We start from the raw sequence: 23,324 nt of genomic DNA, 5'->3' as shown, positions 1-23,324 counted from the left end.
ATTCGGCCCATCTTGCCTGTGCCGGCTCTTTGAAAGAGCTATCCAATTAGTCCCACTCACCTGCTCTTTCCCCATAGCCCTACAAATTTTTCCTTTTCAAGTATTTATCCAATTTCCTTTTGAAAGTTACTATTGAATCTGCTTCCATCAACCTTTCAGGCAGTGCATTCCAGATTATAACAACTCGTTGCATAACAAAAATTCTCCTTATCTTCCCCTCTGGTTCTTTTGCCAATCATTCTAAATCTGTGTCCTCTGGTTACCGATTCTCCTACCAGTGGAAGCAGTTTCTCCCTATCTGGTCTAACAAAATCCATCATAATTTTGAACACCTCTATTAAATCTCCCCCTAACCTTCTCTGCTCTATGGAGAACAATCCCAGCTTCTCCAGTCTCCACATAACTGAAGTCCCTCATCCTTGGTATAATTCTGGTATATCTTCTCTGCAAGGCCTTGACATCCTTCCTAAAGTGCGGTGCCCAGAATTGGATGCAATACTCCAGTTGAGGCCTAACCAGTGATTTATAAATGTTCAGCCTAACTTCCTTGCTTTTGTATCTATTACTCTATTTATAAAGCCAATGATCCTGTATGCTTTTTAAACGGCCTTACCAACTTGTCCTGCCACCTTCAAAGATTTGTGTATATGAACCCCCAGGTCTCTCTGTTCCTGCACCACCTTTAAAATTGTACCATTTAGTTTATATTCTTCCTTCAAAAATGCATCACTTCACACTTCTCTGCATTAAATTTCATCTGCCATGTGTCTGCCCATTTTACCAGTCTGACTATGTCCTCCTGAAATCTGCTAATATCCTCATCACTGTTTACTACATTTCCAAGTCATCTGCAAACTTTTAAATTATACCCCCTATATCCAAGACCAGGTCATTAATATATATCATCTGCAATAACATTTTACACATTTTATTATATCTTACAAGTTCTGCTGCACTGTGGTGTCCACATTCCTAATGTGCTCTTGAACATTGTTAAGGTGGCCACTGATGGAAAAACATGGCCTACAGGTCGGGACGTTTGAAGTTTCATACCTGCGGTTGTCTGTAATCAGGTGCTGCATACTGTCTATTGTCGGGAGGTTGTTGCCTATAATCTATTAGAGGTGGCTGTCTGTAGTCCAGAGATGGTGGCTGTCGGTAATCTGATGCTGGAGGTTGTCTGTAGTCTGAAAATAGTGGTTGTCTGATGTCTGGTTTGACATCCTGCCTTGCTTTCACTTCTGACCTGTAACTAGATAAAAATACTCTAAATACTATCATTAACACAATCTATCTTGAGAGTCTTTAAAAGGAAAGTGAAATTCAAATAGCTACATTAATAATTAAACCTGAAAATAAATGAAAAAATTATAATAGTGAATTGCAAAGCACCATTAGCAGAGGCCTGCAAGCAAGTCACCCATCTGCGCTCTTGGCTGGTGAATAATGCATGGAATTCAGAGACTGTGCTAGTCGGTACTATAGCAATTTGCTAGATGTCATTTTTTCTATAAATGTAATTCCAGTAATAATGTTGTAAACATATTCTTAATTCAGACATGAAAATGTTATTTAGACATTTCTTTATTTACTAAAGTACTATGTGCAACAGTTGAAAACAATAACCAAGAATTTCACTGAACACTAAAAATGCAACAGCATAAACTCTGTTCTTGAATAAGTTATTCTGCTGTTCCACCTACCTGGATGCTGTACCCTGCTTTTCAGCTAGATGGCAGTCTTCTTCATCAAACAGTTATACCAGCCAGTGCTGAAACTACATATTTTTTGTCGTTTCGAGGGCTGTTATTTGCAAAGTCTGATATGATAATACTGGGGGAAGATTTCCTGTTTGCTATTTGCAGTGATATCACAAATACCTTTAATCTAGGCTGATTCTTCACTGCAGTATTGATGGAGTGTTTGATACTGCTTCTGTGCAGTACCTTGGGGCGTTTTACTACATTCAAGGAGCTCTATAAATACAAGCTGTTGTTGTTGTTGTTGTTGTTGTTGCATTGGCAGGAGCCTCGTCTTGTGAATGAGACGTTCACCTGAGCAGACAGAGCGGCATCAGTTTAACGTAAAAGAGCCCATGGCGCTATTTGAAGAGGAGCAGGGGAGTCATGGCCAACACTTATCCCTCAACCAACAACAACAACAATAACTTGCATTTATATAGTGCCTTTAACGTAGCAAAACATCCCAAGGTGCTTCACAGAAGCAAACCAACACCACTAAGACAGTTTAATGATCACATATCTCATTTGCATATTGGGACCTTACTGTACACAGATTAGCTTCTGTGTTTGTCTACATAACAGCGACTACACTAATTCATTAGCTGTGAAGAACTTTGGGGCAACCTGAGGATGTGAAAAGCAGTATATACATGCAAGTTCTTTCATTCTCATGTTTATAATGTTGCTCCTACAACTCTTTCTTCAACTCCAAGCGTTGTTGAGAAGGATCAGCCTAGACAATCTCAGCCATCTCATTCTTGTAATTTAGTAAAGATGAAGGCGGCACATTCAATAAATAAACTGATACTAAAGCGTTTATTTGAATTGATTTCCACACCACCCAATTTTCTCCCCAGCTGTCCTGAAGGCACTGATTCATGGTTAAAGCACAATTCTACAGACACCAGCACGTCTCTAGGAGTTTACCCAAGTGGCCACCCTTCATGTGTGAAACTAGATAATGAGCTGTGCAGTAGGAGAAAATTACAGTTATGCCCAATCCATCGATATTCACAGTCCAAGAGTGGTCACAGAATGGTGACCAGGGGCAGGACACCTGGGCCATTTTTTTTCCCCCTAGCCCAGGTTCATTAAGGTCAATTTATTGCATTCCCATTGTCAACCTAGTTAAGATCAGCACAGGAGAGGGATTGAATCTAGGGCCTGCCTGGTAAAGGCTTGGTTCTACCCCAGGTATTGCATTTACCCACAAAGCCACTAGGGAAGTCCTTGATTATGCTGATTGATATTGTTATCAATTTCATCACTGTTAAAAGCAGTTTATTATCTTGCAAAAAACAAATGTGTTGGAGGTTTATACTTATAGGCAGTTCCTTAATTTTGTTCATTTTTGTACACTGCAAGGTGAGAGGTATCTGTCATCCAGCAGCAGCATTGAACACTTCAATGTCTAGTCTTCTGTAAAGGAAAGCTCTTTGTACACTGCTCCAATAATGTAACTTATCCTGAACCTCAGACCACTTCTCTAGTGGGTTGAGTAAGCTTGATATGCAGCACTGAACTTGGAATCTTTTTTAAATTTGTTCCCGGGATGTGGGCAACGCTGGTAAGGCTGCACTTAGTCTCCTTGAACCGCTACAATCCTTCTGGAGATGGTGCTCACATGGCAGGGAATTCTAGGATTTTGACCATGTGATGGTGAAGAAACAGCAGTACATGTCCAAGTCAGGATGGTATGTGCCTTAGAGGGTAACTTGATGGTGTTCCCGTGTCATTGATGCTCTTGTCCTTTTAGGTGGTAGATGTCACAGGACTCTTGAAGTAAGCTCAGTGAGTTGCTGCAGTGCATCCTCTAGATAGTGCATACTGCACTGTGCGTTGGTGGTAGAGAGGTTGGTATTGAGTCTGGAAAGTCAAGGTGGCTAATACATTGCAAACTGTCCTGTGTAGAACCGTCCTCTGTACTTAAGGCAAATGACTGTCATACAGCTGATGAGGAAATTCTGAGGTTTGGGATGAGAATTGTTAGGAAGTGTTGCCTGGGAGGAGGGCATGCAAACATACACTCCATCATCCAGGTTGACTAATTTGTAGTGAGGCAAGCAGATGCTGCTGAAGCTCTGCACCTCCAGCCTTTCAATGGGGTATGGCATGAGTCGATGCTGCAGTGAACAGGGTGGTGACAATGTACTCATATTTTATGGCTAGTTGTGCTGCTCAGGAAAAGTTCCTGCTGTCCACCTAGTGAGAGCTTAAACCCATGCTTGTCAGTTATCTAGTAACCAATGAACGATGATTCTCCCTGGGGCTGGTGCAGGAAGAGAAGTCAGGCAGCGTCTCATTGGTAGTGAGTTGGATCCAAGATAAGATGCTTGGTGATGGGAGATTGGAACAGAGTCAGTCCTCTGTGGTTGACCTGGTATGCTGATACCTGAACCAGGGAGATCTGTAGGACAGCTGAAGTGTTGGCTTGGTTCATTGGTAGTCCTCTGAATGAGAAGATTGTGGGTTCAAGCTCCACTCCAGGCTCTCAACACATAAGTAATTCTGATGTTTCAGATCACTTCTGAGTGAGTGCTGCATTGTCAAAAGTGCCTTCTTTTGGATAAGATTTAAACCAAGGTCCAGTTGTCATGCTTGGGTGGACGGAAAAGGTCCCATTGCATTATTTGAAGAGGAGCAGGGAGTTCCCCTGGTGTCCTGGCCAACATTCAACCATCACCATTGCAACAAATTACCTGTCATTTATCTTATTTACATTTGTGGGACCTTCTGTGTGCAAATTGGCTGCCGTGTTTGGCTACAAAACGGATTAAACCAAAAGAGATTAATTGACTGTGAAGGATTTTGCGACGTGTAATACATTGGGGTCGGTTTTCACTGCCTTCGCCTGGTGTTAACATCCTTACAATAACCTTACTGCCCCGTGAACAGCGGCGATGAAGCCGACTCCATTTTGAAAGGGGTCTTCCGCCAGGTTTTCGATGCGCCTACCTGTTTCAAGTGATAGGCCCTTTTTAATATGGAAATGGGAGTCCTATGGGAGACTTTATTTTTGTTCCGAAAGTATGTTTACAGAATATTGCAAGTAAAAACCATTCTGGTCCAATAGTTCAGTTTTAGTCACCATTTGAAACTCATAGAATATTAGGACTACAAACAAGACTACAGATTTTTCTTATAGTTTATCCCTATTGTACCATGAATTAGGAATCTTGTGTGATTTATTAGAGCTTTCTCATTCTTTTAAGGATGAAATTCCACTGTTTTTGCCCTCCTTTCTCCTATACAGGTCTTACTGGGCATACAGAGTAAATTTTGCTCTTCAGCACTGGAACAGAATCTCTTATTTCAAAATCGGGCACGACTGTACATAATTTTTCATCCATTCAAATGAATGGACATAAAATTGAGAGCAGCTTGTTCTTGATTTTGTGATAAGGACTTTTGCCTCGCCAAGCTCTTATGTCCTGGTGGTGGAGGAAATTTCGCCCCAAGGCTGACTTGCTCCTAGGCATCTGATGGAGCTCTTTAGAGGGACACAATAGCAGCCTGTTGATAACAATCCCCTTTTCATTGCTGAGAACAGGTGTCCCAGTGGGTGGGGGGAGAACAGAAGTATAAATGTGATGGATACATTGATCCTTCAACATGCAACCCTTTAGTCTTTTTTTAATCATACACCTGTGAAGATTTACCCTCCAATTACTTCAGCAAAGGTTGTTTGAAAGGAAAGAGATGCATATTAAAAGGCTGAAAGTTCATTCTGTGCTAAAACGGTTAAACAATACATAGTAAATTGGAGGTTTCAGACATCTCATTACTAGTCCTACATATTTTACTGTGCTTTAAATATGAATTTATTTTAATAAAACCCCTTCCTGTTGTTGACATTAATATTTCAATTTGACACCACGCTGTCTGACAATAAACATAGGTGTCGCCAGGAGGAAAATAAAATACCTCTGACACATCATCACTCATTAAAATAAGTGGGACAGTTCTCCTTACCTGCCATTGTGTCCTTGTGACTGAAGGGGAGGTGGTTGTGCTGCAGGGCTGTGTTGTGCTACAGGGCTTTGCTGTGCTGTAGGACTCTGTTGTGCCATAGGACTGTGCTGCTGTGCCATAGGACTTTGTTTTTCTGAACCTGGTGCAGAAGCAGGACTACTCATGTCTGTGACAGGCGCACAAAACAAAAAGGTTTCAGATCGCTGCATTTGATAGATATTGTTGATATCATTTTTCTGCCAACATATTTTATCTCAATCTTCTGCTTTATAGAACACCGCCTAGCTGTAAACAGATTTGTGAGGCAGTGACTTACCCTCTTGAGGGACGATGCGTAGAGTAACACTAGGGCCTGCATCTTTGATTAGTTTCACAATTTCTGCATGAGGCATGTTAATGATGGATTGCCCATTCACTGCTAGGATGCGGTCGCCCACCTTGAGTTTTCCACAGCGGTCTGCTGGGCTACCTTCAATAATACGTCCAATTTTGTGAGGCACTGCCACTGTTTGGAATTTCAATAAAAGCAGGATTTGACAGAAAGGTTGAAGGAAGTCACAGGGGAGAGTGAGGGAGATAAAGACACACGTTAGTGTGATGCAAATAGCCTACTCAAAGTATAAAATATGCAAAATAAAGACAAGGAATACTGAATCCATCCTCAAAGAATGTTGCCATTGCTTTTCATAAAAAATGTTCACCACCAGGGTGGTCGTGCTCTGTTTCGCGTTAGTAATTTTTTTGGCAAAAGGATGCACTTCACGGGGTAGAAATTGGATCCTGTTGTACCCGGTTTGCACAAAAAGGCCAAATTTCGGGGGCCAATGTCCTGAAGCCACCTAAAACAGGCAAATGTAAATGATAAGCCGAGCGCCTGTTTTAGGCCCCCTGGCTGAAATTGTTCTGCAACACGTGGGGGAGGCGCGGGCCTGCCTCGCTTGGGATTCTTCAGTGGCCGCTGCGGTCTACATCAGTGATACATAAAATGGGTTTCAGTGTATATAATTCTCATCGGATTTAATAGAAAGCATGTATCCTTTTGGCACACTACTGCATCAATGTTGAATTAGTAGGTTATGTAAAACTCCACGATGATGTTGAGCTATCAGTCTCAGAATTTAGTGGCTGGAATTACAATCCTTTATTATTTGACAGCATTTATCACTGCATTTCACAAATTCCGAATACTGCTCAAGAACCATAATTATATCTTGTATCGCTGTACATGCCAACAGAGAAATAAAGTAAAAGCCGATCAACAGCTTCAAAATTATTGACACAGTCCTCAGAAAGCTGATAACTCAAGCCTGACATGCGAAAACAAGTAGTTACATGAGCTTTGTAACTTAAACTGTAAGTATATCAAAAATTCCTTCTCTTGTATTGGAGGCTAAAAAACATAAGTACATGAACGTCTCAAGGGGAAATTTAATGAAGGCACAAAATTGGTGGTGCAATTCAAGGAGAGGGAGTGTCCAGAAGCATGTTCTGTGGAAAATTTGGAATTTTTACATTAAAAAGAATGCATTCTGGTTAATTTTATGGATTATTTTACTTCATATGTAGATTATTAATCTAAAAAAAGGAAAAACAAAGTGGCATTTGAATTTTCAACAGACCAACCAGACCATCACTTAGCCAAAATGTACTTCAACAGTCACTCTCGCACATTCAAGCTTCCTCTATCCCCTTTGGACCCAGTTTACCGAGCACACTTCAATTTCAGCTGGCACTCCTCCCCTTCCAACCCAATTCAACAGGCACTCTATTCCACTCCCCAGTTCAATCTGGCACTCTTTCCTCTTCCTATAGTTGATGCTGACACTCTTCCCCAATCCCAGTTCATGCTGGCAATCTCCATTCTCAATCCCTTTCAGTTACTACTGGCATGTTTCTTCCTCCCAACTCCTCAATGCTGCTCCATTCTTCCTTGCCAAAACACTGCTCCCAGCTTCTGCACCTCCTTTCCCCTTCATTCCCAACCATTTCCCCCTTCCTTCTGTTGCAACCATTTCCATCCCCTTCATTGCCATCCACTTCCTCAATCTCTCTCCCCTTCATTGTCATCCATTTCCTGCTTCCATTGCCATCCATTTCCTCACTAACCCACTCCTTGCCATTCATTTACCCACTGCCCCCTTTCATTGCCACCCATTTTCCCCTTTCATTGTCATCCAGTTTCCCCTGTTGTCATCCTGTTACCCCCTGACCAATCAGTCCTGCTCCTACCCGTGTCCAGCAGCTAATACACTGGACTGGGCCCTTCTGTTCTCTCAGTGCCACTGCTAGCTCTAATGGCAGGCACTGTAGCCTCTATATACTTTAGTCAGGAACTCCTGTTCTTGTGAGGATGCCCTCCCCTTCAGTATAGAGAGGCAGTAATCCCTGTAATTAGTTCCAGCAGCAGTGTTGAGAGACAGCAGAGAAGAGAGACGGATCTGCTCTGTTACAGTAACTGCCAGACTCAGAGACTGGGGGGAGAGGGGTCCTGTCTGATTGGGTTTTGTCAGAAAATGCTGATGCACTGACTGAGCCCCCAAAATGCTGACAGTTAGTGTCAACGGTGACAGTCGGCACCACATGGTTCTACAGAAATTCAGTTTACTTATTTCAGAAGTTAATGGTGGAATATATAAAGGGTTGAGCTTGGAGTGTACGCTACCGGCTGATCTTTCACTTGAGTACATTGTCAGGCATGCTTCAGCTCAAAGTGCATGCAATAAACCCTTGTGCCACGGAACTGTCAACAGCAGGAGGACAGTTTTGTAGATATTTGTGCTGGAGGAACATGAAGCTACTCTTGGAAACCAACAACTTGAGGACTGAAATCTATTAAAATGACTTGCTAGATTGTTGTGGGCTGATTAATATTTATTCATTGTTTTTGCATCACTGATAGCCAACGAATCACAACACTGTAAACACAATGTCTAACGAGGAACTCTAATGGATGTATTCAATAGAGCTTCAATTAGAATGAAATAAGAATATAACTCTACATGGAAACAGTATGAGTTGTGACCTGAGAATATTCCCAAACACCACCCTTTTCACTTCAACTATATGTCATCTCTCACTGAACAGGTTATTTGAGATTTATATAACTATCCAACTACACAAGCAACCTGAAGAGTGCAGTGATGTTTTTTAATATTCACTTATTGGGTAAACAGCTGTTGGAAAAAAAATCTGGAATTATAAGTTTTTTCACTGTAAATGCCAACTCACTGATATTAAAATTGGAAAATCTGGTTTAATTTTTTGAGTTTTTATTCAATAGAGCTTTAACAGTTGTCCATTTGATGGGGTTTTTCAACCCCTGCTCCAAGCCATCTTCAGCTTCTATATATCTGGTCGAGACTCAAGCCTAATCTTAGCTGACAACAAAACGTTTGTGGAATTTTTCAGTTTTGCTGTCCGGCTTTCCAGTCACTTGTAAAATGTAGCTGGAAAGCTTTGAGACTCAGTTCTGGCTATCTAATGAGTTGAGGAGCTCAACTTCCACAGATACACATCAACCATGTATTGCAGCAACCAGCATAATGCAAACATGGTTAACTGATCAGGCCCCTTGTGGTGTAACCATGGCCAATTTGGGGCAATGTCATAATCACTGTTTCATGAAGACAAATAATTGAAATCATCAGAAATTGTTTTTAATCATAATTTTAAAAATATAAAGTAGCAATAACTTAGCAGATTTTACAGAAGTCATTTAAAGATTTAGCATCCTCACAAGACATTGGGGAGAAATTGGTATGCATTCAGGCAAGGCAGGCGGCCCGAAATTTAAGTCTTCCCTTGGGCCAACTACCTGTGGAGGCGAGACCAACACTACCAGCTGGCCCAGAGGTTGTTGATGAGGCCCGAGGATCAATTTCAATTGATCTTCAGGCCTCTTGGTTTGGGAGCACGCTGCCTGCCATTGGGGTAGAAATTGTTTTGCGTTGTGCCCGATTTTGGGCGTAAAACAGGCACAAAGCACTGGACGCCTAAAACAAGCATAAGGCCCCATGAATATGTAAGTTAGGGGCCTAACGCCTGTTAAAGGACCCATTGAGAAATGAGTCTACGATGAGCGTTAGGTTCTGGGTGCTTTTTTAAAAAAAAATTACATTTTTTGTGGAGCAGCAGGATTGCTCCCCCCGACTCCATAGGCCTGACGATCGGTCCCTGCGTTGCCCGTGTCAACCCCCTCCCGGAACTTACCGGAGGCCCAAAATTCATTTTCTCAGGGGGCGAGCTGCCTTTGGAGGCGCGTCATGCGCTGGCAGCTCGTCCCAAATATGGAGATGGGCCTGAAAATGGGCCCAGGCTCATTTTGCCCCATTTTGTTTTGCAGAGGTCACATAAAAATTTACAGACCTATCCTCATTATTCTCCAATCAGTTGTATGTCTGCCGAGTTCACTATTTCAATTTAGATTGCTTTTGCTAACAGCAAAGAATATTTCCTACTGGCAGTTCTAGCCACTAGAATATGCTCAAATAAAAATAAAAGCAGGCCCTTGCATACCTAATATGACATTCCAATGTTACTTGAGTAACACTTTTAATTACCCAGGCTAGATTAACTGCCAGGTAGGTCGTCTCCCTTCTTTGAATGATACGCATCCTCCATGTAATGTAGGATTATGTCTTAGCTGATGGGAAAAACCATGTACTGAGCACGCACATGAAAACGTCATTATGACATTGCAGATAGACAGTGCTATACATGTTCTGTTCCCGCATTGTACAAAGCTCTACCACTTGCACCAATGCCCCAGTTTATTCTTACCTGAAGCTGAGTTGAAATTCACATTGTAACACTAATCCCTCCCATTAAAAAACAACACTCTTTCAATTTGTGTGGGAATATATGGGTGGGAGCCCGGTATGTGAGGATGCATATCATTTGAAAATTGAAGATGACCCAACCTGTAGGTAATCTATCTTTCTTCTTCATTCCTCATCCTCCACACACCACAGCAGCGAACCAAGTTAGTATAGATTTAGGAGTGAAAGGCTCCTTTGTAGGAAGCATAACACCACAATGTCTTGGAAATGTATGAGGATTGTTTCATGTGGCAACAGTGCATATGCTGTTAATTGGAATCTGATTGAGAGATGCACAGGAGGAAGTAGCCGTGAAATAGGTGTAATGAACTTTAAACTGCTAAACGTATTCTTTGTTCCATAGACTCTCAGACTTTAGTAAAAGATGGAATGCCCAGGAAAGGACAGAATGAAAAACTAGCTCTATACAGAAAGATGATGGGGACCCAGGAACGCTAAAAATAATGTAAATAGGTTTGCTTAAAGGAAAGGGTCTTTTCTCCTTTAAATATTTATTTATAGATTATGAAGGACATATTCAAGGAGTTGTGCTAATTTGTTGACAGGAAAAAGAAGTGAATGTAGGAAACAGACACAAGGATGGGAGATGTTATGACAGGCAAAAGTATGAGACAGTCATAGGATTACTGTGACAAACTAATCTTGGGAGATGTTAGCTTGTGAGCTGAGGATCCTGAACAAGTGATGGAAATGTAGTGTTAACTTTCTTTTCTGGGAAATGAAAGGGTTATTAAATTTGTTGCTCTCATTCAATTTGGGCTTGGAGTGCGCAGGGGACATCTTAGTCAGATAATAGGCTTAAAGGTAAGTGTACATGAATCAGCGAACCATTTTATGCTTGGGGTATGGTCAGTTGCATTACAGGACTCAGACAGGAGTTGCTAGCGGAGCAGAAGGGCCATCATTTGCGACTCGTCGCCATAGTGGTAAGAAGTATTTATAGATAAATTGCTTAGATTTGTTGGCACCTTTTGGTGCATGTTGTTTTAGAAAGTAAATATGGCTTGATCACAGATTTCAGAGTTCATTTCTGTGTATGCTTGCATCTTTTTGGAATTGATGATGGCATGTAAAATTTAGCTTTGTGTCTTATAAAGAAAATAGGCAGAAGTCTTTGACAGCGAAAGACGTTGTGAGTGGAGGGGTAAGACCAGGTAGGTATGAGATGACTTTATTTGGCTTGTCAACTTTCATTCATTGAAAGCAGTGGGCTGCAAGTTATCTCCTCCTTTCTCTGGTTTCTGGCTCTCCTGCTCCACATCCCCTTCTTCCTATGCACCATCATTATTCTGTGGGGAGCAAGGTCCTTTCCTACCATTTTAATCACCATTCCCTTCAGCTTCCAGAAGCAGCAAGTCCCTTTTTGCAGTAATATTATGTAGTATGTAGCAGCTACAATAATTCTGGAGACTCTGACTGTTTAGTATTGCCGGGCTCCAATAGGCTTATTGACATTTTAGAATACCTATAATCTGCGTGAACACTTCTAATAGTCCGACAGGCTCCATTATATCTTATTGCTCTTTTTGTCTGTGGAAGCCTTACTGGAGTCATAAGCCATGACTGCAGGGGATAGCCCTGATCACCAATGAACCATACGAACACATGGCTTTGAGTCAGCAGGGTTGGTATGGTAGATTGTTGCATGGTGAAAGTTCCTCAGTAGCAGGCATTAATGTGCAGGATAAGGGGACTGCCATTTCATAGTAGCTGCCCATTAATCAAATGAAAGCCTTACCTCTCTGTGAAACCAAGGGGGTTCTCATATGGGGTTTTGAGTGCCATGTGCCTTCCGTCAATTGCTCCTTGCACCTGTGGGAATCCTGCCCGTCTCTCTCTTTGTTTAGCATGTTTCATCATGAAGGCTATGAGCTGCCTGCCTGAATAGAACATCAGTCACCTTCTTTATACAAGAGTGTGCTGTGGTCTGACTAATGTGACAAATGCTGCCTGGAAAAATCCAATTGCAAAGAAATTCAAGGGAGTAGTTACTTTGAATGCTGCAAACAATGTTGTTCTCCTGGCGGAAGTGGGCTGGAGGTCTTCAGCCAGCAGTTGACACATCTCCCCAGTAGCCTCTGGGGGAAATACAGCCTTCTGTGGCAGTGACGTGCAGAGAAATCTAAGCAAGATCTTCTAAGTGTATAAACTCTATGTCTAGGAAACAAACGGCTTGTGTGATACCTCACTCTGAGTGCCTCTAATGTAGCCTCCTCCATAACCTCCAGTATTACTGGCTTCTCGCTTCACTAGTCCTGGAGTTCCAACCTTTCCCCCTTCCCCCAAAGCACCGTGCCTGGTTTCTCCTCCTCTATCTCCCCCAAAGTGCAGTTTCCGTCCTCTCCCCCCTCTCTCTCGCCCCTCAAAGTGCTGCTCACAATTCTCTCCGATCTTTTCTCCCAAGGCTGCTGCTCCTGGCTTGTTCCATCTCTTCTTCCTCAAAGTGTTATGGGTTCGGAGTGGTACTTGGGGGAAAAGGGCCTGGTTGTGCTGTTTTTATTTGATAATGTGGACAATGACCTCAAAATGCTGAGTGTACCAAATGCAGACAATTGACATGTAGGTTGCAATAGAGGCCTTGCTGTACAGGTACATGCTGGAAGTTTTTAATACCTAAATTAGATAGATAATAATGAAATTACAGCTCCCTGGCAGACATACTACAAGTGAAATGAGACCCTAAGGTCATGCTTCCCCTGACACCAATTATTTTAATACTAAAAAAGAGAACAAATAATTTACTTTTTGTTCACATAAATTCAAGTAAATTATCTGACATCAAATAGAAATAAGGTTTTAACTATTTTTTCCTGCGCTAATTGATACCCAGGGTTACTTGACCTTCGCTATCCACAGCATTATTGAGTAGCAAGATATTTAGATCTATTTCAGAAGTTGTAAATCTACCTGACCTCACCTAACTGACAAGCACAGGACAATGAAATCTAGTGAGGAATAAAGCTGTCATGTGTCATTTCAGAGGCGATTCATTGTTAGACCTAACCTCCCACTTTGTTTTTAACATTTGAAACTTTACTCGTTTCCTTAGCTGTCATATAATGTAAGCTGATCACTTTGTTATCTTGCTAGAGTCCTTCATTTTCCTTAGGGAACTACTTTTAAAATGCTTCGGCAAAGAATGAGAAAGATGAAAAGGTTCCCTCCTTATAAATTATACATGTTTTGCACTTTCTGAAATTCTTTAAACGAAACAGGAAGAAAGAAGCCAAGTGAGCTGAAGACTCATTTTCATCTAGTAAACAAGTTTTTAAAAATTGTCTAAAAGTGACGTAATTATTTAGATGCTGCCTTCTATCACACCTACAAATGCATATTTTCTCCAGTTTAAAAAGCTGTACACTATGTTTCTCGAAAATAATGATAAATGTGACATGTTTTCAGATGTTAATGATAACTCTGGTTTATAAAAAAAAGACCATTAATCAGTTTTTTTAAGTAGCTGGAAGGAGAGTAGCTGAATTTATATTCCTAATTTCCACATTTTCTAATGTAGGCCTGTGCTGCTGTTAGTATATTTCAGCTGAAATACTAGGAATGGCTACAGGTGGCAACAGCTATTGACGCAGCCTTCCTCCATTGATCATTTCCAAGTGGATAATGAGCTCCTTGGAAATACCAAACAGCATTCAGTACCCTCATCTTTTGGGATAAGGGATCCATAATAACAGTTAAAAATAAATTGAAGGCATTATTACGCTAATTCAGAATGGCAGCATTGGTCCAAGATTCATACAGGGCTTAAAGCATTACACTATACTAACAGCAAATGCCCAATTCTCACAAACCAGTAATTGGGAAAAGATTGTTCTTTATCTGTAGTAAAATCATAAACATGAATATAGAGAATGTAAGTACAATTTCATTACAAACAGTGAACAGTGGAAGTCTTTCTGCTGGGTGTGCATGCTGTTCAACAGACTCACATCACACACCCTAATGCTGACACTAGTTGGACCAAGTAAAAAGGGAATAAAATTTAACCTGCGCAGCATGATTGCGAACCAACTAGTCATGTGTTTTAAGCCTCAGAGACATTGACTACAGGTAGATTGTATCAGAAGCAAAGGAACAATCTCTTGTGAGAGCAGAATATTGCATTGCCTTGCAGCAGAGAACACTAATACACTTGAATAAGTATATCTTCTACTGACTGATAATGGTTGTAGTGAAGCACCTGGACAGGGACAGCTTGTGCTCCTGACTGACAGAGGCAATGTGGAGGTCAGAGATTGGAGAAAAATGGAGCAGAGGAAAAGGATAGATAAAAATAATGACATTTAAAACACAAAAACCTATGGAATGACATGGCACTAATCCGAATACCTTCACCCATAATGAGAGAAAATCTCATTAACTACTATATAAGAGCAGCAATAAATTATTCATACAACAAATCAGCATTAAGACCACTTAGCAAAATAACAGCAAGGTGTTCAAAAATGTTTCGGTGTCACAAGGGTAGATTCCTTGGTTCAAACTTTCATAGACTTGGTTTGAATTCAAGCAAAGAGGTTCAATCTGTAGTGATGTGTGAGATGAGCATGTAAGTTTTCTTTAGTTACTTGTCACTTATTTTCCCACACGTTCTCACTTTGAGAGATGTTTTCCCACAACTCTCCCCAAATAGGACAAGAAAGAAAGTTTCTGATTCCTCAATAGCATCAAAGAAAGTTAATCAATTGACTGATATCTCACCACAGGGGATGGAGTAATGACACAGTGTGTTGGCAGCAGGATAATGGTGCTGTTCTATGGTGACAGGTTCTTTCCCAAGAGGGAAAAATCAGAGGACGAGTGTCCCTTGACTACTTTTGCCTGATGTGGAGATGCCGGTGATGGACTGGGGTTGACAATTGTAAACAATTTTACAACACCAAGTTATAGTCCAGCAATTTTATTTTAAATTCACAAGCTTTCGGAGGCTTCCTCCTTCGTCATTTACCTGACGAAGGAGGAAGCCTCCGAAAGCTTGTGAATTTAAAATAAAATTGCTGGACTATAACTTGGTGTTGTAAAATTGTTTACTTTTGCCTGAGTGAGGTTACCACTGCCAGTCCTGGTTTGGTAACTGAAGAATGGAGTACTCTCTCTTAATCAGGATGGGAGTGGGCTTTCAAGTTCACTGCAGTTCTGCGTTGCTCTCTAATTAGCTAACTATGCACTTGTTTTTTGTATATCTCCTCATTCTACATTAAAGGATATTTCACACATCCCCTTCCTAGTTAGGAGCAAGAAAGCTGAAGGATCACCCGTTGCACCAAATAAAGTTGCTGCTTTGTCAGTTAATAACATCCTAGTACAAACCAATTAGCTTGCTCTTCGTAAGAGGTGGCATGGTGACGCAATATGTTGGTGGCAGCAAGGCAGTGCTGGAATGCTGACTGACAGTGGTGGGTTGGGATAGCTGGGTGATTCCTTATGATGGAAAATCAGAGGACGTTATGCCTTGGATACTCTTGTTCACACTGTAATGCATGCTCCAGAGTAAAATTGATGGAGTCCGGGGAACAAGTTATCTACTTGGCCAAGTTGCATAGCCCAAAAAGAAACCAAGGAAGAAAAACAATGGGAGAAAAATAGGGGTCTTTATTTTTAAATTTTTTAAAAAGGGAAAAGTTTAAGTCAAATGCCAGAAATTCATTACATCACAATGGGATTCATATCAAAGATAACAGTACTTTAAAATCATCTGTATACTGACTGAGAACATTGCATTGCAATTTCTAATTGTTTCTATTCAAAAACATAATAAAAAAGAATCTAATGATAATAAGGAAATTGAAGATGTGCTTCATTTTAGTGGTGATACCATCACTGGTGTAGTAAAACTTCTGATTTACACATGCCTTTTTGTTTATTATTGACTAATTAAATCAATAAAGCTGATTTTGTTGAGTACAAATGATTACCATTATAATTATTACCCTTAATCTAACTAAGTTGTTTTGCTTTAGCGTTTAATCCAAAACAATGCCTGACTTAACTATTAGCAGAAATGTATCCATACTTTTGTTGATTAAACTACGTGTTGTGGGTTACTCAATTGCTATACTTCCAGGATGACGAGATTCTAGCTGTGAAAAAAGCTCTTTTTGGCCCACTTGTATGACACTGGCTACAGCTCTCAGATTTGCAGTCAGGTGCTTATTCCTTTGCTCTCTGGTGTGTGAGAGAGAAAACAAATGAGCAAATGCACGTAAGCAAGAGAATATTATGGTCATCCTAGCATAAGTGAATGCCCTAAATACATCATGAAGAAGGAAAGAGGAAAACATCACACAGGAATTTTACTTAAAACTGTTTTTACTTACCCATCGATGCACCTGTTTCTGGCCTATTTAATGAACTAATGATCACAAAGCCAAAGCCCTCATTTTCTTTGCGATGTATAACAACATCATTTGCCTGTATACCATGACTGACCAAACTCTCTGCAGGTGAGGAACCACCGGGAGGTGCTTGTGTGCTATTAGGGTAACCAGCAAAATCACTTCTAGGAGAACTATGTTGCGTAGATACTGATCCAGGACTTCGTCCATTCTCAGAACATGGCTCACCTGAGAAACAAAATATACACATGTACATTCAAATCTTCAACGATTGAAAAGAAAAGCAGAATTTTAAAAAAAATCTAAACTATATACAGATAGCACAGTAGGGTTAATTCCACAATGGTCCCAGTGGTGAAGCCACACTTACAGGGATAAAACCCACAAGCTGCTTTGCCCATCCCTTGGACTTGGCCATACACAGTGTCTATATTGTGATGGTACTGCATCAAAAAAAGCCAGACCTTTTCCTGTGATAGAGACTGTTTTTTTAACCCGATAAGTACCGTGACAGAAAGAAAGAAAGCAATACCATGATATGTCAGACAAAATGCTTCATGTAGACAAAGCCCCTTACTTTTCTATGCACAGATATTCTTAACAGTCCTGACGTCTCCAATTTTGATTGCTTCACTGGTTTCATAACTACTTATACCATTTGACCATATGCTGGATGCAGTACTATTTGATGTTTTACAAATCCCAGTTCTTTGAACAGATTACCAGATAGGAATGAGAGGCCCATGATTTTTTCACACCTATCATTGCTTTCCTGATCCGAAGCCTTTGATGTATGCCCTTGTTGCCTTTTCTTACATTACCCTCAGCTGTGTTGAAAAGCTTGTGTTTCCAAAAGCCTATGTGTTTTGAAAGCCTGACGACACTATAAGCTCAATATTATCCATCTAGCTTATTTATTTAATAATCTGGATATCTATCCGCAGTACAATGTCCTTGATCCCGAAACTCATACTTCTCCAATGCCATCAGCATCATTGAGGGAAAACAGGATTTGCGAGAACACAGTTTACTATATTACTGTGTTTACAGGTTTTCAAATGCCTTTGTTTAAAAGAGGCACAGTGAACCCTTTCCTTCAAATGTTTTTTGTTAAAGGGGTTTTGAACCCCAAACTCTCCACAATCTACGTGCACCGTGCACCATTCCCCAGCTGAAGCGACAGGCTCTTAGGTTGAATTTATGTAAATCAGCCTGTGCTCCCTCTAAGAATGGGATTGCGAAATTAGTGCTAATACTATTTGGTCAAACAGTACAGCATTTTAAGAATTCTCTGATCTGAAACAAAATACGTTCACATCTATAAAAACAATTTAATTGCTCGTTTGGTAATATTATATAAACAGATGAACCGTCTCTCTCTCCTGCTTATTGTGCATTTTTTTTGTCCACTGTCCTGTACGTGAAGAATGTGATAGAAATGTCAGTTATTGTAGCTTTAAATAATAGTGCACAGATTATATGAGTTAGAGACAAGGAAGCAACGTCATAATTGGCAAGAGAAAAATTGGCAATGCAGTGCAATGTAAGTTGAGGCATTAAGTACTGGGCTGTGGTAGAATGCAGCTTTGCACCCACAATTCCTTACATGGTGATTTTTTTTGATCCTAGCCTTGCTATCAGAGGGAGGTAAATCAGAAGGAAGTAAATCAGAAGGAAAATGACCCCAGGCTGATTTACATAAATTCAACCTAAGAGCCTGTCGCTTCAGCTGGGGAATGGTGCACGGTGCACGTAGATTGTGGAGAGTTTGGGGTTCAAAACCCCTTTAACAAAAAACATTTGAAGGAAAGGGTTCACTGTGCCTCTTTTAAACAAAGGCATTTGAAAACCTGTAAACACAGTAATATAGTAAACTGTGTTCTCGCAAATCCTGTTTTCCCTCAATGATGCTGATGGCATTGGAGAAGTATGAGTTTCGGGATCAAGGACATTGTACTGCGGATAGATATCCAGATTATTAAATAAATAAGCTAGATGGATAATATTGAGCTTATAGTGTCGTCAGGCTTTCAAAACACATAGGCTTTTGGAAACACAAGCTTTTCAACACAGCTGAGGGTAATGTAAGAAAAGGCAACAAGGGCATACATCAAAGGCTTCGGATCAGGAAAGCAATGATAGGTGTGAAAAAATCATGGGCCTCTCATTCCTATCTGGTAATCTGTTCAAAGAACTGGGATTTGTAAAACATCAAATAGTACTGCATCCAGCATATGGTCAAATGGTATAAGTAGTTATGAAACCAGTGAAGCAATCAAAATTGGAGACGTCAGGACTGTTAAGAATATCTGTGCATAGAAAAGTAAGGGGCTTTGTCTACATGAAAGCCATAAACAGAGACAGCAAAGGGGCCTTTTAAATTCCATGGTTCGAGCACATGGTCTTTTCTACATCAAAGGGTCGCCAGTCACATGATCAAAGCCTAAACTATCAATCATTGAGCTATGTTATTGATTGAGGCATAGCAACAGGGAGCGATTGGACAAAAAGAATGACACTCCCCAATCTCACATCCTATTGGTGAAAACAATATTAAAGAAGAATTTGAGAGAAGAACAGTCTCTTCACCACACGGCAGTCACAAGGAATACACACTGCAGTCGAACATCATGCAAGAAGACAAGGACCTCGAGACACAAGAAGTTGATCACTTCTGGGCTGCCTTGATGAGTAAAATCCTTTGTTTAAAGGTTGTATACATTACATGATTTGCCTGATGTGTGTATGAATTGTTAAGTCATTAAATAATAACATTGCGAATTGTTACGTGTATAGAGGAAAGTTATGTGTATGGTTTAATTTTGCTTCATGAATGCTCGTATGAATTATGACATCATTAAATAATTACTTTTGATTAACGAAACTATTGTGACTGAGGGTGACTTTCTTTGCTTGACTATTTGTCCAGTTCCAAGAATCACAGAAAGTTGTGAATACCCTACAAGAGCTCAAAAATAAGAGAATTAGGAAAGAAATTTTTATTTGGTTCTTTTCACTGTTAATTTTCTCACTCTTATCACCCCATTTTATGGTCTGCTGTGATTAAAATTAATGACTCGCCGAGTTGAAAGTCCAGTCCTCTATCATTAGAGATGTGGGATCACTCAATAGGTTTCACTTTCTAACTGATAGAGACTGAATCCATGGACCAACATGTCAATGCTGATGATAGATGAAATTGGTCTGAATCACCAGTGCAATCAGATTAGATTTCATTAGAAATCAAGTGCTTCATCTGTAGACTCTACACAGACTACAGAATGCAGGCACTATTAGAACTGAACCATCTCATTATTAACAAAAGCAAAAAAATGCGGATGCTGGAAATTTGAAATAAAAATAGAAAATGCTGCAAACACTCAGCAAATCAAGCAGCATCCCTGGAGAGAGAAACAGAGTTAACTTTTCAGGTCGATGACCTTTCATCAGAACTGGAAGATGCTGGCGATGAACAGTTTTTAAGCAAATGTAGAGCCAGGGAAAAGGGCGGGGGCAGGGAATAAACAAAATGGAAAGGTGTGTGATAGGATGGAGGGCATGAGTGATTAAATGATAAAGGGATGATGGTGCAAGGCAAAATGATAATGGGACAAACATGGAAACAAGAGGGGTCTAGAGGAGGTGTAAATGGTTACAGAATGTCCAAGAGAAAATGGTGGCGGTGATTAAGATCTAAAGTTGTCAAACTCAATGTTAAAGCCAGAAGGCTGTAAAGTGCCTAGTAGAAAGATAAAGTGCTGTTCTTTGAGCTTGCGTTGAATTTTATTGGAACAGTGTAGGAGGCCGAGGACAGAGAGTCAGAGTGGGATAGAAAATTAATGTGGCAAGCGATCGGAAGGTCAGGGTCATGCTTGGGGACTGAATCTCATTATTCATCTCTTTTTAAAAATTATTTTGTATTTTCTCTCCTTTCTTTTATTCAGACATCTTGCACCATTTTCTGACTGACAGGGCAGGCAAGCACTCTGCTTCTTAGGCCAATAATAGTAATACGTTCTGATAATAATGAACCGTAATTTCAGGATTTGGATGATCCATGCATAGGCTGAATTTTACTGCTTTAAATGCATTAACATGCAAGCCAATGTACCGTGTCTCAATTCTATTTCTATTTAATGTGATGGCACAATGCACCATTTTATGCTACTAAATTCATGTTAAAGAGATAATTTATATCCACTTTATGTGTGCTGTTGTATCAGCGCATCAAAATTCTACATGGGGGGGGGGATGGGGGCGGTGAGGATGAAATAGCATCATACAGTGCAGAATAAATGCCAAGGCCATTTTTTTCACTGTGTTAAAAAGAAAATATTTTTAAAAAGAAAAAAAAAATGCAGCAATGGTCTTTTTGAAAAACTGCTTCTCTCTCGCCCTACAAAAATTGAACATACGAAATGAAAAGAACCAGAGGGGAAATGAGGATCATTTTTTTTATGCAGCAAGTTGTTATGACCTGGACTGCTCTGCCTGAAAGGGTGGTGGAAGCGGATACAATAGTAATGTTCAAAAAGGAATTGTATATATACTTGAAAAGGAAAATTCCAGTTCTATGGGTAAAGAAAGAGCAGGGGAGTGGACTAATTGTGTAGCTCTTTGAAAGAGCCGGCACAGGCACAACGGGCCAAATGGTCTCCTCTTGTGCTGTAAGATTCTATGATTCTATGAAATAGCAAAATAAGCTGATGATGGTGAGTGAATTTGAAAGTTATTCAAGACTGGCATTTAATCCATAAACTCTGATTTAGGAAGCTCGGGTTCTACTCCCAGCACCACTGGGCTTGCTATCTTTGAAAACTTTTATCCAGTACATACCTAGACATAGAACCTTCCTTCGTACAGTCAGACTGACATGACCATTGCGGGCTGCGTTATGCATCAGGTCTATCACGTAACGGTGAGATTTCCCAGTAACTAAAATTCCATCTACGTAAACTAACTCATCTCCTGGGCGAAGACGGCCATCTCGGTCAGCAGCACCCATTGTAATTATTGCTCCGATAAGAATCTTCAACAAGCAAAATAAAGAGTATCACTTAGTAAGAGAAACATTTTTACTACATAGTATCACAAATTAAATAAATATTAAATAGCTGGGTAAGAATGATCACTAAGGACATTTATTGAAGTTATAAACATGGACTACAACTTTTCACTTTTGTCAATGTCAATGCACATTTAACAGCTTAGCTATTTACTGTATGTAAGTTTTTTTCAGACAGTAAGTGCGCTGTATCACTTTGGCCCCAATGCAAGCTGGCCATTAAGCCTGTAAGATATATTATGTATCAGAATGCATCATTAGCCATTGCTATATTTACCACCAGGAAGTCTTTCACTGCAGCTCTGAAAACACCTGGATACCTACAGTTGATGGTAATTGCACACTTTGTGATGCAGATTTCTCTGAACCAACGTTTTACATTCAAAGGCAATACACAACTTGGTGAGATCTTTAGCTTTCAGATTTGCAACTGATTGAAAATGCTCAACTCAAAAATTTGTACATACTCATTTTACATTCAGGAAACATGATTATGATAGGTTTTAGAAGATCAAAAAGATTGTGCATTTACCCACATAATAGAGTTTTGGTAAAGTAAACCTTCAATTTATCGCCACTTCTTTTCAAGAAGTTTTATCCTGAGTACTTCTTTTAGGACTCAAATCATTACAAATAATTGTGATTAAGCACAAAGGAAGGGTCCAACTGCATCTTTACATTGAAATAAATAGCAATCTGCTTCCCTGTTTCACTGCATATAGTGGGCACTGCCATTAAGTCTGTCTTGCCTGAATGAATTAGTAACAATAATTTACTGGCAGTTATTTTTGGCTAATCAGCGTGAGAGGGACAATATGGATGTGGTGGGGTTAATGGCAATATTACTGCATACGTGATCTACACGTGTGAACCTCATAATATAATCTTTGTCATAATAAAGGGAAACATGGCATATCACCTCTGCTCTACCAATCAATCCTATTTTATTTAAATTGCAATCTGGACAATTCTTTTAATATCTGTTTTGTTACTGTTGACTTTTGTTTTGTTTCGCAGTAAATGCTGAGGATACTGTGTTTTAAGAGTTACTGAACGTAACAGTGTGAATGCTAACTAATTAACATGCACAGTTGATTTTCTATAATTACCAGGGAACTGAGAGTTAGAGATTGTACCTCCATTTACTTTAAATCAGCTCTCTCGCACTTTCATTTTCCCCAGCCAGTCCTGTTATGTGATTGGCGTTTAATGTTTAAACAAAAAAAACAACAGAAATAAAGAAAAAATAAGAATGTTAAAATTAATCATATTTCTTTGTAATGGTGGTCAGATCCCATTTTAAAATTGAATTGATGGTATATTTCTTTACTCAAACTTTTTTATTTTATAAATCCAT

At 40.0% G+C, this 23,324-nt stretch overlaps 1 protein-coding gene across 18 annotated transcripts in view; it reads right to left on the bottom strand.

Annotated features, from left to right (window-relative positions):
- Window positions 1–23,324, bottom strand: part of magi2a (membrane associated guanylate kinase, WW and PDZ domain containing 2a) — a 595,536-nt gene that overhangs the window by 23,958 nt on the left and 548,254 nt on the right. For 17 of the 18 annotated variants that reach the window (XM_068004958.1, XM_068004959.1, XM_068004960.1 and 14 more), the window contains 5 exons: window positions 21,739–21,931; window positions 16,885–17,130; window positions 6,031–6,219; window positions 5,715–5,880; window positions 1,054–1,252 (listed from right to left, as the gene is read on the bottom strand). In XM_068004958.1, coding sequence (XP_067861059.1) covers window positions 1,054–1,252; window positions 5,715–5,880; window positions 6,031–6,219; window positions 16,885–17,130; window positions 21,739–21,931 — 993 coding nt within the window. The remainder of the gene's footprint in view (window positions 1–1,053; window positions 1,253–5,714; window positions 5,881–6,030; window positions 6,220–16,884; window positions 17,131–21,738; window positions 21,932–23,324) is intronic. The other variant, XM_068004948.1, reaches the window with a different exon arrangement.

Source organism: Heptranchias perlo, chromosome 24, assembly GCF_035084215.1.
Source record: "Heptranchias perlo isolate sHepPer1 chromosome 24, sHepPer1.hap1, whole genome shotgun sequence".
Lineage (NCBI taxonomy): Eukaryota > Metazoa > Chordata > Chondrichthyes > Hexanchiformes > Hexanchidae > Heptranchias > Heptranchias perlo.
This window is presented reverse-complemented; position numbering and strand designations above follow the sequence as displayed.